The following is a 17,515-nucleotide window of genomic DNA, read 5'->3' as shown; positions in this document are numbered from 1 at the left end:
TTGAAAAAAATGAATCATATAGGTTCTATTTTGCCCTCCCATGGAGCAAAAACATTATCATAGGGTCTTTCCAACAAGTTATGCCTTTGTAAAATAAGTGTCAGCATTCTTTTAATTGGGTGTTTGTATCTGATACTTTGTGTAGCTCTTCTTTTTCAACACAGTTTTATTCATCATTCATTCAAAGATATTTACTGAATGCACACTACATGCCTGATATTCTTCTAGGTTCTGATGAAAATACCTATAAAATCACTGTCCTCCTGAGGCCTTTCTAATCCTCCCTGTCAAGGCAGGAGTTCTCAAAGCCTGGTCCTTAGCCAGCAGCTTTGGCACCTCCCGGAATATGCTGGTAAAGAATCCACCTGCCAATGCAAGAGACATAGGTTCGATCTCTAGGTCTGGACTATCCCCCAGAGGAGGAAATGGCAACTCATTCCAGAATTTTTGCCTGGAAAATTCCATGGACAGTGGAGTCTGACAGGCTACAGTCCATGGGATCGCAAAGAGTCGGACCGCACTGAGTGACTGAGCAAGCACGCATGGGAAGTGCCAGAAATGCAAATTATCAGAACCGATCCCAGGCAAACTAAGTCAGAAACTTTGGGATGAAGCCCAGCGATCTGTGTTCTAAAGCCTTCAAGGGACTCCAATGCCAATTCAAGTTTGAGAACCCACCGGAAAAACAGAGGAGGGAAAATACACCAAGATAAATATGGAAATTATGTAAGTCAGAAAGAGCATCAAACAGGAGGGGAACGTAAATAAAGCCAAAAATGAGAAGTATCAGAGGAAGGGTGACGTGTAGACACGGTGGCCAGGGAAGGCTTCGGCCAGAATAAGGCACTGAAGGTCTCTGAGGACCTCTGAAGAAGTCCCTCCCAGACAGGGAACAGCAAACGCAGAGAAAGGCGGGAAGCAACGGGCAGCTCCAGAATGACTGCTGGGCAGCCGGAACAAGGCATCTGCAGACAGCAGTCAGTCATTCATTTAAAGCCAGAGCAGTGGCCATAACTGTGCTTCCACAGCCACACAAGTGGCTCAGGTTGACGCATGAAACAGTCAGAGATGGATTCAACCTTGACCCAGAGGTCACCAACACAGGGAACAAACACCCTCCCAGGTATACACACATGGACTTCGAAAAGGGACTATTTTTCCATCGAGATCTTCAACTTCCAGATGTATTCTTATCTAAAACTGGCTAGCCTAAAGAGGTGCCGGAGGTTCGGAATCTTTCACCTCCCTGCGCAACTGCCGGGGCCTGCAGGAGAAAGCATCTCTGTCCATCTGCCTCTTACTATCACCCATTGCCCTCGGGAGCGGGCAAAGGGACCTCAGGAGCCAAAAGGACCCCTCCCCCACTAACCATCCCACTAACAGATGTACTTCCAATAATCAGGAAGAATGCTAATAGGAGGTCTCCCATTTCATTTCCATTAAACTGAGGAGGCAGGCCTAACTTTCCGGCTCTGCATTTCCAGGATTTTAAAGAAAACACGGGGTATCAGACACAGACATCTGCATCTCTTGGCAAGCAAAGGCACCTCTTTGCGGAAGTGTCCAGTTTCAGCTCCCAGCCAGGCAGCCTGGGAGGAGACAGAAGCTGAGTCTGCTGAAAGGGGACACGACAGGAATGGAGGGCACCAGGAGGGTGCTACACACGTTAGCTGTCTACACTTGCAGAACCTGTTCCACTTGGTCATTTGGTGTGGGGATGTTTTTCCAAGTTACTTTGCTTTAGGGCAAGAAGAAACATGTATCTAATGAATTTTAATTCATTTTGGCACCATAAAACACCTTCTGCTTTTCTTTTTAAACTGAGTAGAATGTAAAAAAAAAAAACTGAGAAGCTATAAACTGCAGAGGATATGGTTGACAGAAGATATACGATAAAAGATTGTTTTAATCACTAGGAAAGTATGCTTCCTCCAGGCCTCTAGCCTCCTACGTTTCAAAAAATTCTGGCAGCCAATACGGCAGTCTGGGTACAAGGAGGCTTACTGTTTATGGACGTTGGATATTTTTCATATTAAAAAACAAAACTTTCAAAAAGATTTGGCATAATCTTCTAATTCCCAGTTTTTCGGAATAAACCAAAGAACATTTTTAAAATCTATTCAAATTGCAAGATGGTAGGTATATGCCTGAATTTTACTAAAAATCTAAAGGCCACTTCTGTATGTAATCTAGGGCCTCTTCTTTTCCTTTTCCGTTCCACTCTAGCCAAATCCTGCCTGTAATTCTGCTGGGGAAACTTGACATTAGTGACTAAGGGCCAGGAGTGAGTTATTTCCTTCCAACTCTCCACTTCTGTTCTCAGATCTTCAACGGCCTAGTTTCTAGCCACAGAACAGCAAAGTCAGGCTTATTTCCTAACAGTCTGGGTGGTTTGAAGTAATATTTGGCTTGGTGCACATACCGCCAGGCAGTCACTATAACATTTACTGCCCATAGGATTCATTTGTTGTTTTATACTTTTAGGGGTCTCTTTGCATATAGTTTTTACTTTCTCGAGAGAGTTGGTTGGTCAAGCAGTATGAGTTACAGGTTCTTTGTGTTTTTCACAACCCCCAACCTCTTTTCTTGAGCCTAGTCTGCACTCAGTAAAAGTCAGATATAAGGCATTTAAAGTGTGATTTGTGTTCTCTGTATAACTTGCAAATGAACTGATAACTGACATTCACAAGTTTCAAGAACAGCAGGACTGGGACAATTCATTTCAAGAGAATTCCTTCTCTTTCTTTGACTGGGACTAAATGACTCGATTGGGACTAAATGACTACCAGTCTTATTAACAGGCTAATGTCAGGTGGCCTTTCATATTTGTGGCATACATCTTCTACACCTTCTGCTGCTGTCCTCAACAGCCACACAACTGACCCTGTGCCCCTTTTTTGACCCACCTTAATTTGCCATGAACAGAGGAGCCTGGCAGAGCTACAGTCCATGAAACAGGAGAAGAATTTTACCAACTAAAACAACAACAAAGCAACAGCTTCCACGTGGGATGTTTTGTTATTCTATCCACCTCCCTAAGGAACAAACTAACTTCTCCTGTGATGATATTTAGAGAATTTCAAGGTTTGTGAGTTTATTCTGATTTTATGAGGATCTCTGCATTTTTAAGTCGCATTTGCAAAGGCACAAAGCAGATACCAAATAACAGGAGTTAATTCTAGACTTCAAAAATCTATCACACATCCCACCATCCATCTTAAACTGACTGCCAAACTGTGTATTCCTCAAAAGGGAATACCTGAAATGGCCCCAGGCACGTTTGTTTTACATCCCAATTTACAGTGAATAAACCGGAGAGATGGTAGAGTACCATGTAGACAAACTGATGAGTACAATGAGGAAAAAGCTTTAGTTCAGAGAGTTACTGATGACTGAAACTAATCTTTTGAACATTAACAAGCCAAACACAAACAGCAAAAGCTCATACGTTCCTGGAGGTTAAGAAAACAACTGGTAAAGGCTACACTTAAAACCTTGCTGCCTCAAAGCATGGTGCACAGCAAAACTGGCAGAGAGCTGGCTGCTCAACAGAAAGTGAGTCTCTGGCCATATCCCGGATCTCCTGAATCAGAGCTAAGAAACTGGCATGTTTATCTGATCACTGATTGTCATGCATGCACTCTGCATGTACATTATGGCTTGCCAACTATTCTGTTTTACAGATTAAAGAACATTTAAATATTGACTTAATGGATATTTTTTAATGGAATGGTGCTTGCTAAGGCCGCTGCTGCTAAGTCACTTCAGTCGTGTCCAACTCTGTGTGACCCCATAGACGGCAGCCCACCAGGCTCCTCTGTCCCTGGGATTCTCCAAGCAAGAACACTGGAATGGGTTGCCATTTCCTTCTCTACTGCACAAAAGTGAAAAGTGAAAGTGAAGTCACTCAGCCGTGTCCAACTCTTAGCGACCCCATGGACTGCAGCCTACCAGGCTCCTCCGTCCATGGGATTTTCCAGACAAGAGTACTGGAGTGGGGTGCCATTGCCTTCTCCGGGAATAGCCCTTGGGTGACCTCTAATTGGGAAGCCTAGGCATAAAAGATTCCTGAAAAATAGAAATTACCTATCTGAGATTACCTATCTGTTCATTTATTCATTATTTGTTGATTGATCCCTCCTAGACATGGGAGAAAAATGATCAAGAACATTTCAGGGAAGGAGACAAACAATAAACAGATAAAGAAACCTTTATACTGTGACAGGCCCCTGCCTCCCATCACAGTGACAGTGGGGCATTCCCTACATACACGAAGAAGATTTAGAGGCTGGGCAGCCAAAAATATACTAATGTCTACCTCAAACCAGCTAAGAGAAAATCTGTGCATGAATGTTCACAGGAGCATTATTCATACCAACTACAGTAGAAGAAACTCAAATGTTCATCTGCTAATGAAGGGTTAAGCAAAATGTGATACATCTGCAAAACATACCACTATATAATCACATAAAGGAACAAAGTATCCACACAGGCTACACTAGATGAACCTTGAAAACCTTATTCTAAGTTAAACAGAAGGCAATGGCAACCCACTCCAGTACTCTTGCCTGGAAAACCCCATGGATGGAGGAGCTGGTGAGCTGCAGTCCATCGGGTCACGAAGAGTCAGACACGACTGAAGTGACTTAGCAGCAGTAGCAGCAGCAAGTTAAAGAAGTCAGACACTAAGGCAATATATTGTTATGATTTCATTCAGAGGAAAGTCTAGAACAGGGAAATCCAGGGACAAAAAAGTAGATTATTGGTTGTCAGGGGATAGAGAGGGGGAAAGGAAAAAGGAGGATGAGTGCTAACGGCTACAGGGTTTCCTGCGGGGGTGATGAAAATATTCTAAAACTAGATATTGGTTAGTGATGGCTGTAAAACTGTGAATATACTACAAAGCAATGAGCTGAACTCTTAAAACATATGAGAGAGAAAGGGAGGGCAAGGATGCAAGCATCAAAGAAACTAGAGAGAAGAACAACAATGGCTGCAGTCATCTCACTGTATTTCTATACAGTATCCGATCTTTCCACTATTTTCATCCAGTTAAAACATACTTAGTAGAGAACTGTGTCCTTGGGAAAGGAAATTTCATAGAGAAAATGACCACTTAGGCGAATGCCAAAAACAGAAACAAACAAAAGATACAGCCTCTTCATGTGAACTAATTATTTAGTAAAATGTTTCAAAACAATTCAGTGGTGGATTATATAGTTTTGCTGTCAGTGTGCTACAGGTAATTGACTCATCTCAGAGCAAAAGACAGGAACATCCAGGCAGGTGGATGAAAAAGTGCTAGTATCAACTGGACTTTGTTTTAAATGACTAGTTTTGCATTTCGGAGTTACATAATTTACTTCCCCTTTTCCTTACTCAAAGCATAGAAAAGGCTTTCTCAACTTCAGCATTAATGACTTTTGGACCCTGGCACTGGTGATAATTCTTTGTTGAGGGGGCTGTTCTGTGCACTGAGAATTTTTTTAGCAGCATCTCTGGCCTCTGCCCAACACATGTCAGAAGCAACCCTGTCCACATAGACACATAAATTAAACAATAAAAAATGTCTCCAGATATTACCAAACACCCCCTAGCAGGTGGCGAATCTTTACCTGATTGAGAATCACTGAAGAAGAAAACTACTTCTTAAAGGTCAATATAACAGAACCAAGCTGGGGAAGCTTATTTCACATTCCAACTTTAGAGAAGTCACTGTGTTAAGGGGAGGCTAACTGACAGCTGGGTACCCTGCAAGAGCCAGACCAGCAGAACTGCCCAAAACCATGATTCCAAAGTTGCCACCATCTCTCGAAATTTCCTTCTCCAAGGAAGAAAGTAACAACAAATACACAAATAAGTAGGGAAAAAATGTCAGTAGCCATCCCAGAGTTATTATCTAGACCTGCCCTAACCATAGAACTTTCTGAGATGCTAAAAATGTTCTATACTGCATGGTCCAAAACAGTGGCCACGAGCTTCCTATGAAAATGTAGTGCTTGAAACACAGAATTTTTTCATTTTAACTAAATTTAAGTTGCCACAGGTGACTAGTGGCTACCATGCTGGACAGTGCAGATCCAGATCCTGCCATTCTTCCTGTTCTTGTGGTCAGCCAACAATGGAGCACACTCTTGGCAGACGTCCAGCTTTCTTTCTCCTTTAGGCAACCTTTCCAGCAGCGGCTCCCTAACTTCCGGCTCAATACCCGCCCCTGCCTTCAGCCAGGTCCATGCTCTGGAGGAGGACTATATAGCTTTTCAGATGTCAGACTGTTCCACTTTTCTATCACCTCAGTCTTCCTTCAAATCCAGAATGAGCTGTTGGCCTTCTACGAAAGGCTTTGCACAGTATGAGGGACACACTGTTTGTTCAGAGAAGGAGAACTGATAAAAGGGAAAAGTATCTCATTCACTTATTTGCTTTTTTATTATTAACTCTCTCCCAGGTAGAATGCAATATCCATGCGAGCCGGGCCCTGTCTGTCTTTTTATGACTGCATCTCCAGCACCTAGGACAAAGGCATACACCAACCAGGTGTTAAATATAAGATGACTTAATAAATAAAAACACCCTGCATTTAATGCCTTAAATAAATAAGAATGCCCATTTAAAGCACCAGCTATAGAGCTTTAAATATATTAACTGATTTAAACCTTGCTATAACCCTACGAGGTATGCACTGTTAGCTCCATTACAAGGTATGTTTTATTATCCACACTGTTACATTTGAAGACATTGAGACACACAGGAGTTAGGTAACATGCCCAAGATTACACAGGTAGTAAATGACAAAACTGTAATTTTAATCCTACCCTATATGGAGCTTACTCTCTTATTCAAGCTGTGCTAGGTTACTAGTAAATTATCTAAGCCTTTTAATATCAGAAGTACCCTAGCTAACTCTGTACCCTAACCTTTATCCCCATCTTGTTATATGAACAGAAGCTCAGTGTACACACGAAACCTCTATAACAAAATATGATGACATGGTAACAGCAGAGTGCAATGTAATAGGGAGGTGCAGAAACAATTCATCCTACACCCTAGAGTGTGTGGGCACAGGAGGGCCACACTGTTTTGGTAAAGGCGTCTGAGGCTCTGAAGATTTCCACAGATGATAAAGGTCAACAGGCATCCGGGCAGAAGGAAAAGCTTGTGTAAAACCCTGAGAACGTAAGGCCTAGAAAAAAAACTGACGCTGGACATGTGGAGTTATAGGACTCTGGGGAGAGGAGGAGAGAGGGGACTGGAACGGCAAACCAGAATGAGGCTGCATGTGCTTCCAGTGTGCTAGATGGATCTCACACTCACCTGCGGGTAGCAAGGGTCCAACTCCACCATAAAGCAGGTTCAGACAAAGGATCTGGGCCAACATGAGTCTACAAAATGGGTGAGTGACACCTGGGTCTCAACCGAGGGCCAACTAACACACACTTTGAAGTGTTTTCCAAAGGCAGATGAAAACCAGTCCCAACGGAGAAAGGTTAAGGCAGATAGAGAATGATATCCATTACATCTGATATTTTGTCAGACTGAGGTAAGAGGAGGCTAACAGGGCTCTCTGTATTTTTTATTTTCTTTACTATTTTTGTAGGTACATGAAGATACCGCCCTTCTCTCTAAATTCTCTAACTCAAATTTAACCAGCGAATCTTTATTTCCAACCTTCACCTAACTCGATTCCTACTGGCTATCTACACGTTCCTATGGAGGTTTTAAAATGTGGTTAGTCTAAACTGAGGTGTGTGCTTAGTGTAAAAAATACACTTATGCATATTTCTTAATAATTTTATATTGATTATGACAGTACTGAACTCATTTTTATACTGAGATGACAGTACTTTAGCTATGGGGTTCCCTGATGGCTCAGTGGTAAAGAACCTGTCTGCCAATGAAGGAGAAGCACGTTCAATCCCTGGGTCAGGAAGATTCCCTGGAGAAAGAAATGTCAACCCACTCCAGTATTCTTGCCAGGAAAATCCCATGGACAAAGGAACCTGGCAGGTTACAGTCCATGGGGTTGCAAAGAATTGGACAAAATGGAGCAACCGAGCACACACATAGCCTTGTTCTACAGACTATCTCTACTAAGAATGCCTGTCCCTTACAGAAAGTGAAGTTGCTCAGTCATGTCCGACTCTTAGCGACCCCATGGACTGCAGCCCACCAGGCTCCTCCATCTATGGCATTTTCCAGGCAAGAGTACTGGAGTGGCTTGCCATTTCCTTCTCCAGGAGATCTTCCTGATCCAGGGATCGAACCCGGGTCTCCCACATTGTAGGCAGATGGTTTACGTCTGAGCCACCAGGGAAGACCTGCAGCATGCTTAATACTGGTTCCACCTCTTACAACCTCTATGATATCTGTGCCTCAGCTTCTTCATCAATAAAATGGAGACACTAACTGGTGTTTTCTGGGGCTCCAAAATCACTGCAGATGGTGACTGCAGCCATGAAATTAAAAGACACCTGCTTCTTGGAAAAAAAGCTGTGACAAAGCTAAACAGCATCTTAAAAAAGCCAAGATAAGACTTTGCCAACAAAGGTCCATAGAGTCAAAGCTATGGTTTTCCAGAAGTCATGTACAGATGTGAGAGTTGGACCATAAAGAAGGCTGAACACTGAAGAATTGATGTTTTTGAACTATGGTGTTGGAGAAGACTCTTGAGAGTCCCTTGGACAGCAAGGAGATTAAACCAGTCAATCCTAAAGGAAATCAACCCTGAATATACATTGGAAGGACTGATGCTGAAGCTCTAATACTTTGGCCACCTGATGCGAAGAGCCTACTCATTGGAAAAGACCCTGATGCTGGGGAAGACTGAAGGCAGAAGGAGAAGGTGGTGGCAGAGGATGAGACGGTTGAATAGCATCACCAATTCAATAGACATCAATGAGTCTGAGCAAACTCTGGGAGATGGTGAAGGACAGGGAAGCCTGGAGTGCTGCAGTTCATGGAGTCGCAAAGAGTCAGACACGACTGAGTGACCGAACAACTGGAATAAAGAGGATAACTGCAACAATAAGAGCTAACACACGTAACACTGAGGCAGTAAGGGCTACCAGACACATAATGCTATATGCCAGACATTGTCCTAAGCATTTTTCACACATTAACTCCTTTAATCTTCACAATATCCCTGTGAGACTATCACTCCCACTTTATAGAGGAGCAAAGTAGAGGCACAGAAATTAAGTAACTAGTCACAGGTTACACAATGAGTAAACTGTGAAACCCAGGATCAAATCCAGGCAGTCAGTTCCAGGATCCTTGCTTTAAACCACTGTCTCTCATGATACTCACCTCAAAAATGTTACAAAAAATCAGTAAGTTAATTTACCAAATAATGTGAAACTGTCTCCAGCAAACAGTACAATTTCCTCAGTGTTTATCATCACCATCCAGCCCTGAATCTATTTCCCAAATCCCCTGCATGCCACATCTATTCTCCCCAGCATCCAGGGCTAAATCATCTTTCAACACCTCCCCATCTTTCATCCCCTAAATCTGGGCAGTCCCTCATAACTCTTCCTAGAATGCTGTTAAGGCAGCTATTCTGTTTGCCACCACCGCGTTAGCCCAGCTCCAGATGCACCCCCTCACGACTGGATGAGTTAACAGCAATAACAAGAAAAACACATGAACCAATGCACAGGCATGCTTCAAACCTATTAATTCATTTAAACCTCACTATAACCCTGTTTCGGAGAAGGCAATGGCACCCCACTCCAGTACTCTTGCCTGGAAAATCCCATGGATGGAGGAGCCTGGTAGGCTGCTGTCCATGGGGTCGCTAAGAGTCGGACACGCCCGGGCGACCTCACTTTCACTTTTCACTTTCACACATCGCAGAAGGAAATGGCAACCCACTCCAGTGTTCTTGCCTGGAGAATCCCAGGGACGGGGGAGCCTGGTGGGCTGCCGTCTAAGGGATCGCACAGAGTCGGACACGACTGAAGCGACTCAGCAGCAGCAGCAGCAGCAGCAGCAGCAGCATAACCCTGTCTGTTCGCCAGGACTTCTACATGTGGGCTCTAACAGCATCTAATTTCTTCAGCAGACCAGTCCCTCTGGAATACCAATTTCATCATGTGTTGGGAACTTGAAAGATATGTGCATTCTCTACACACGAGGCCATCAGTTGATGTATATGAGAGGGAAAGATGATGGGTGTTCCCTATTGGGGCAAAGAAAGATTTACAAGGCCCTGAAAATTAAAAATTCTAGCTTCATCAAAAATCTCTCACAGAATCCAGTCTCAACTCAGCAGCCAAACATTAACAACTATATAGCCTAGCCCCAGACTGCTTATTCAATCTTCTCTCCACAGGTCTCTTCATTGTTCCTGGAGTAAATAACAAGTATTATTATTATTTATAGTAATTATAATAATATTACAATAAACAATATAAATTATTTTTGTTCCCAGACCTTATTCATACAGCTTCCCTCTACCTCAAAAACCTAAGCACACTTCTCCACCAAAGTTAAAGTTGCTCAGTTCTGTCCAGCTCTTTGCAACCCCATGGACTGTCTGCCAGGCTCCTGTATCCATGAAATGGGTGTGTAGTCATTCCCTTCTCCGGGGGATCTTCCTAACCCAGGTCTCCATCACTGCAGGGGCATTACCGTCTGAGCCACCAGGGAAGGCCTCTCTTCCATAAATCCTCTCCAAAACATCCAGACTAAACTAATCTCTCCTCTAAATTGTGATAAAAATAACTGGGCCTGTAATGATATATTCATCACCCAGCAAATGCCAACTACAACCCCAACCAGGCCATGACCAGCCAGAAGGCAAGCTGCGAGTCCCTCATTTCTCATCTTCTCTGAGGGCTTCTACAAAGTACATGCACTTTTTGGCAAGTGGAACAGTAAATGAGTTACAGACGGTGTAGCTGAAATGACCTGTGAATACTCTAATTTAACCAACCCTTTGTCCCTAACCAGGAAATACCTCAGAGTAACAGGAGCAATATCAATAATTGCATAGCAGTGGTATCACTGACCTTTCCAAATCATTACCTTCTTTACTCCTCAAAACTGTCTAGAGAAGTCCAGGCTATTATATCTTTAAGTCAGCTGAGGTTTAAAGAAGTCGAGTGTTTTCACTCAGGATCAAACAACTACTAAATGGCAAAGTTGGAACCAGAGACCAGACTGGTAGTCAGGGCTCCTTCTCAATGTTCTAATTCACCTTTTATCTCCTTCTCCCTCCTATCACCTACAGGAAGAGTGAAGTAACTTAAAAGGAGAAAGGAATCGGGTGAGAATCCTTGGTAACCTCAGAAATGGTAAATTAATGACTTGAAATGAACACTTGTCTGAAATGGCTTTTTTTCCCTTCGATTCACCAAGGGTAATGATGACTTACAAGGCTGCATTTAAACCTCATGATCTTGCTGTACTGTGGAAAAAAATTTCCATCCAGACTTAAAACCAAGGCCTTTCCGGCCTCCAGAGTAGGACACCACCTCCCCCACCCTACTCCCACCTCACTTACAAAAGCTTAGCTAAAGGCAGTTTCTTAGCAAGAATAATTAAGGAAGGAAGCAATCTTCTGAGGACACAACACTTCCCCATCAAAGCCAACTGGCAGTCCTTGCTAAACGTTATAAACCATTAGTTTCCCCCTACATTTTAGTTTCCACGTTATTTGTTAAATATTCCAGTGTAACACCGAGTCACAAAGAACCTCAGTTCAGGGCAGTCTCAACTCATGAATGGCCACATTGTTGGGTACTCTCCCTTCATGTTGTAAGTCAGAAATGGAAAGACATGGAGATGGACCCAAACCTGAGCTAACTGCACTGGCAGAGCCAAGAAAAATCAGGAATGCACCAAAGGCGCCGGCCTCCGCTTCCTCTGCAGACCTTCAGGCCATTGGAAGGGATGCGGGCAGCTTCTCCTCGCCGGAGGTTTCAGCAGCCGCCAGCTCACTCCCGAAAGATAGTCCTCGAGGTCTCATCCGAGCCGTGGAGCTGAAGAAGCGGGCGTTCTTCCCACGGGCCGTGGTTCCGACTGCCTGCAGAACCCAGCCCGAGACCCCCGCCCCAGCCACGCCACGCCACGACACCGGGCACCACCCACCGCCCCTGCTGGAAGACGCCGCGGCCTCGGGTACCCTCCCGGCTTCTCCAAGCAGGATGCAGAAGGAGCGGACAGTGGCTCCAAATGGATCTGCAGCTGGAGCCTCTCAGAGCCTCCGCACATCTGCTTCGACTCACCCAGTTCTGCGCGTTATTGCTCAATTTGACTTTCTTGCACAGGCTACCGGGGACCTCCATGGCTACACAGCGCGCGCGAGTGCCGGGATTCTCAGCGCCGGGATTCTCAGCGCCGGGAGCGAAGCCACAGGACCTGAGGCCGGCGGGGGCGGGGCGGGAAGGCGGGGCCTCCTCGCGACGAGGCTGGCGCGAGCTGTCGTACGCACGCGCTCGTGCTCGTGGCTCTGACTGCGCGCCGCGTCGGCCGCGCCTCCGAAATGGGTCCGGGGCAGAGGTGTGTGGGGTGGAGCGACCAGAGGCAGGAGTTGGGGGCGGGCTTCAGGGCGCGCACCGACGCGAGCGCGCACGACGCTCCTCCCCTTCTCAGAAGGGGCGGAGCCTGAGAAGGTAGTCGTGGAACTTCGCCGGTCCCTCCTCGGCTTGCACCTTGCGCTGCGCATGCGTGGAGGCTGGACCGCCCCCCACCTCCACCCCCGGTCCCAAGCCTCCACCTAGAGACAAGATACCAGCCTCCTTGCTCTTGGCGGGTGTGGCTCCCTGCTGCTGTTTACTAGAAAGAAGACGTTGACGTGATCTCCCGCTCCTGTCTTTTCCTCCACAAGCCCGGTCACCAGTTTCCTATCTTCCAAATCTGTGCTCATCTCGGTTTGGGCACATATAAAAAGGAATTTTCCAGCATCTCAAAGAGAAGATTGAACAGCTTATTGTCCACACATTCCTCTTCGTTTTGAAATTCTGCCCAACAATTAAAAAAAAAAAGTCAATACACCATCAGTAGTTAACATCTCTTCTGGTTTTAGCGGTTATCTGCCAGGTGCCTCCGTCCCCACTAGAAGACATCTCTTGAGAAGATTTCTGTCAGGTACTTCTCACCGGCTAAGTCAAAAAGGGGCATGTATTTTATTAGTTTCTCATGAAATCCGTAGAGGAATGAAATCCAGGCTGAGGGAGAGCCCTTGGTTACCACTCAGTAGAATGCCCTTCTGTAGAGGACATTTTCAAACTCACCCGAGAATTCAGTGGCTACTTCACCTGAGGATGGGCTGGGGGTGGAGGGAGCTTCCTCTGGGAGTTATCTTCCTTTCCACGTCCGAGGACAGAGGAGCCTGGCGGGCTACAGTCCCTGGGGTCGCAAGAGTCGAACTCGACTTAAAGAGTAAACCACCACTCTCAGAGCATTTCCGTAGCTGTTTGCAGCGCTTCCCCGATAACCCAGTGCCTTCCGCCGCTACACGCGCATACCAACCACTAAGACGTTACTCCCTCTTTGTTGGAGGACAAAAGGAAATGAAAAATGCCCACCAAACTGAGAAGGTATCTTGCAACTGAAAAAAATGAGACAGGCAGCTCCATGTAGTCAGTGAAAGTGAAAGTCGCTCAGTCCTGTCCGACTGTTTGCAACCCCATGAACTGTAGCCCACCAGGCTCTTCTATCCATGGAATTCTCCAGGCCAAGAATACTGGAGTGGGTTGCCATTCCCTTCCCCAGGGGATCTTCCTGACCCAGGGATGGAACTCGGGTTTCGAGCTCTGCAGGCAGATTCTTTACAGTCTGAGTCACCAGGGAAGTTCATGTAATCAACGGATTTGTTTATTATTCAGTAACTTACAGGATGGGATCAGAAGGACTATGATTCAGAGGCATTTGCAGTTTCACTGCATATGCTGCTGAGGGGCCATTGGGGCAGTTTTATAGCTAGCCAAGGGAATGGGAGTAGTGCTTAGAAACAGGAAGTACATTCCTAAGTCAAGATTTATAGACGGCTAACTAGTCTCCTGGGTTCTGGGAAAATGTCAGCAAAGGTCTTCATCATTTTTCAGGGACTAAAGTTTCCCTGGTGGCTCAGATGGTACCATTACCTAGAAAATCCCATGGACAGAGGAGCCTGGTAGGCTACAGTCCATGGGGTTGAAAAGAGTCGGACACGACTGAGTGACTTCATTCATTCATTCAAGATAGCATAGAGGCCACTGGGTGCTGAAGTGAAAGTGTTAGTCGCTCGGTTGTGTCCAACTCTTTGGAACCCCATGGACTGCAGTCCACCAGGTTCCTCTGTCCATGGGATTCTCCAAGCAAGAATACTGGAGTTGGTTGCCATTCCCTTCTCTAGGGGATCTTCCTGACCCAGGATCGAACCCAAGTCTTCTGCATTGCAGGCTGTCTCTTTACTGTCGGAGCCACCAGGGAAGTCACTGGATCCTAATGATTATTAAATAGTATCTATTAACTACAAAGCTCTTGATGACGGTAAAATGATTTACTGTAGACTACAGTCCTGGGTGGGGTCAGTGGAAGGATAGGAACTTGTACATGCCCGAGCTGGCATCAGTGAAGCTGACAGTCATACATTCTTAGTAGCTAGCAAACCAGTCCCCTGTTTATTTGCCCTACTGCTACTGTCTTAGTGTTAGGCCTTCCCCATATTCAGGAAGAATCACAACTAATCTCTGTATATAGGCATCTTGTGCTTCTACTGCCCACACGCTCCATTCTTGTCATTGCTGTCAGAGTAGTGTCTCTAAAAATTTGACCCTCAAATTGCCGATGGTTCCTTATAGCTTTTTCTTTGGGGATTCTTCATTTACAGCCTGTATACGTAGAACTTAATTTCAGTGAATTTCTGAACTCATCCAATAACAGAATGAGTTTGGAAGAGGATCCCAAGCTTCAGATGAAAACACAACATCACATCTGGAATCAGCCATTTCTCTAAGAAGACCCAGGATTCTTGGTTTTCAGAAGCAAATGTTTTTTAAATATCACAATCTAGGCTTCCAGGAGTGTTTAATGCTTCTGAGTTACTCAATATTTGTGGACTTTGTCAGGTAAAATGTATCATAAGTTTACATTGATACTATCAATTCAAATTTATTATTTCAGACACCATGCAAATGAGCCTGAAACAACTTGTCAAATCCAAAACAAGGAATTGTCCAAAAAAAAAAAAAAAACAACCCAGTATGATTATGTAAAAAGGACTCAGAAGCCAAACAGAAGAAGCATTCCTCTGTCAAAATTACACAATTAAGGACTTCCCTGGTGGTCCAGTGGTGAAGAATCTGCCTCCAATGCAGGGACACAGGTTCAATCCCTGGTCCAGGAAGATTGCGTATGCCTCAGGGCTACTAAGGCCGTGCACCACATCTACTGAAGCCCAGACATCTAGAACCCATGTTCCACAACAAAAGAAGCCACCACAAGAAGCCTTCACACTACAGCTGGAGAGTAGCCGCCACTTGCTGCAACTAAAGAAAGCCTTGCATAACAACAAAGACCCCACACAGCCAAAAATAAATAATTAAAAATAAAATTACACAATTAGAGGACTAAAGGGGGTAAAATCTATAAGGTATTGAAACAAATTAAATACATTTACGTCTAGATGTTCATAATGATGACAATTTAAAAAGAACTCATTGTAATCCTTGGAAGATGCTAATAAACCTACTCATTATTTTGAAAACTGACAAAAGGAAAATATTAAGCATTTGCTAATTGTACCATGCACTAACTGTAAGCCAGATAATGAAAAAGTTGATGAGAGCAATTTTTCATTTGTAGACATGCTGCTGCTGCTGCTGCTAAGTCACTTCAGTGGTGTCCGACTCTGTGCGACCCCATAGACGGCAGTCCACCAGGCTCCCCCATCCCTGGGATTCTCTAGGCAAGAATACTGGAGTGGGTTGCCATTTCCTTCTCCAATGCATGAAAGTGAAAAGTGAAAGTGAAAAGTGAAAGTGAAGTCGCTCAGTCATGTCTCTCAGCGACCCCATGGACTACAGCCTACCAGGCTCCTCCATCCATGGGATTCTCCAGGCAAGAGTATTGGAGTGGGGTGCCATTGCCTTCTCCAATTGTGGACATACAGCTAATAAATTCAGAAAGAAATATAAGTTTATAATATCATTTTATACCATTAAATGAAATAAAAAAGACAATGATCATCAATGGCTGCTAAATCATGAAAATAAAGAACATTAGAACTTTTTTGCTTCCTGAAAGTATTAATGCCCCCCAAAAAGTCAAATCTGATTCTAATAAAGTCTTCAGGTTACATCAATTTATAGTTAATGCAGAGGGAAGAAGAGGATGTAAAATCAGCATGAATACAATCAGTTGAGTCCAAACTGTGGAAAACTCTACATCATAAATGACCTGACTCTTCAGTAACTCAATGGTTGGGGAAAATAAATAAAGAAGAACTAAACATTAAAACATAACATGGAAAATAAGCAATTGAAATACATAAACCTTACCTGAACACTGCTTTAAACAAAAAAAATCTTTTTTAACACAGGAAATTTAAAGAGGCCCTAGACTCTTGGTATTAAAGACTTAACTTTTTCTGTTGTGATGAAAGTGTTGTTGTTATTAAAGGAGTAATTTTAGAGATACATATTGAAAGATTTACCAATGAAATGGCAATGCCAAAAGTATTCAGGAAACAAAATTGGGCTCCTGGAAATTAAAAGCAAAATAGCAGGAGTGGAAGAAAGGTGTCGATATCTTTCAGATGCAGAGCAAAAACAAAACAAAACAAAACAAAACAAAAGATGAGAAATATTGAAAGGACAGTCTAGAAAATTTAAGATTCAAATATTAGGAGTTGCAGAAAGAGAAAGCTCACCAGAGGAAATAACCAAGAAAATTATTCAACAAAATTTCCTGACACTGAAGGACTTCAGACCTTCCCTGGATGTCCAACTAACAGATAAATATCAAGCACACAAAGCACAGCACTGTGAAATTTCCAAACACTGTTCCCCAGTGCTCGGAAGTTGTTTGGAAATCCTACAAGCTTCCAAGGAGAAAGAGAGTTCTCAACCAAAAATGAGGAGTGAAAATGGCCTGAAGCTGGCTCTCACCACAATGAATGGCTGCGAGAAATACGGCTGGGGTGCTCCTCAGCCCTACAGAGCTGGCAGGGCTGCCTCCCACCCTCCCTCTGCTGTCTCCCTCATACACTTAGCAGTTGATAAAAAGCAGACTCCACAGTCTTTTAATGCAGAATTTTTTCTCTTAAGAGGAACTGAAGCTATCAAGAAAAACACCAAGAGCTAGAAAACAAATGCTCTAAAACAAAAAGTATTTCCATGAAAAAAAAGAAAAGAAAAAATATTTCCAACCTAGAATTTGGAATTATCGTACACCCTCTCTTAAAGAAACCTGGGGGTATGCTTCACTTAAATAGAACGAGGGAAAACAATATTCAGAGAATAGGAGCTCCCACACATGAAACAGCTGGAGGGAATTCTAATGAAGAGAGATCCCAGGATGACTGCTG

General features: G+C 44.0%; 1 protein-coding gene across 3 annotated transcripts in view; it reads right to left on the bottom strand.

Annotated features, from left to right (window-relative positions):
• PAPSS1 (3'-phosphoadenosine 5'-phosphosulfate synthase 1) overlaps positions 1 to 12,338 on the bottom strand; it is a 114,152-nt gene extending 101,814 nt beyond the window's left edge. For 2 of the 3 annotated variants that reach the window (XR_009601133.1, XM_004009639.6), the window contains exon 1: positions 12,231 to 12,338. Coding sequence is in view for 1 of the 3 variants with exons in the window: in XM_004009639.6 (XP_004009688.1) it covers positions 12,231 to 12,290 (60 nt within the window). In the remaining 2 variants the exon portion in view is untranslated. Of the gene's footprint in view, positions 1 to 11,799; positions 12,045 to 12,230 lie in introns of those variants that run through there. The other variant, XM_012179553.5, reaches the window with a different exon arrangement.
• Between the last annotated feature and the right edge of the window lie 5,177 nt (positions 12,339 to 17,515).

This window comes from Ovis aries, chromosome 6 (genome assembly GCF_016772045.2).
Source record: "Ovis aries strain OAR_USU_Benz2616 breed Rambouillet chromosome 6, ARS-UI_Ramb_v3.0, whole genome shotgun sequence".
NCBI classification, from domain to species: Eukaryota; Metazoa; Chordata; class Mammalia; order Artiodactyla; family Bovidae; genus Ovis; species Ovis aries.
Note: the sequence above shows the minus strand (reverse complement) of the source record. Positions and strands in the feature narration are given on the sequence as shown.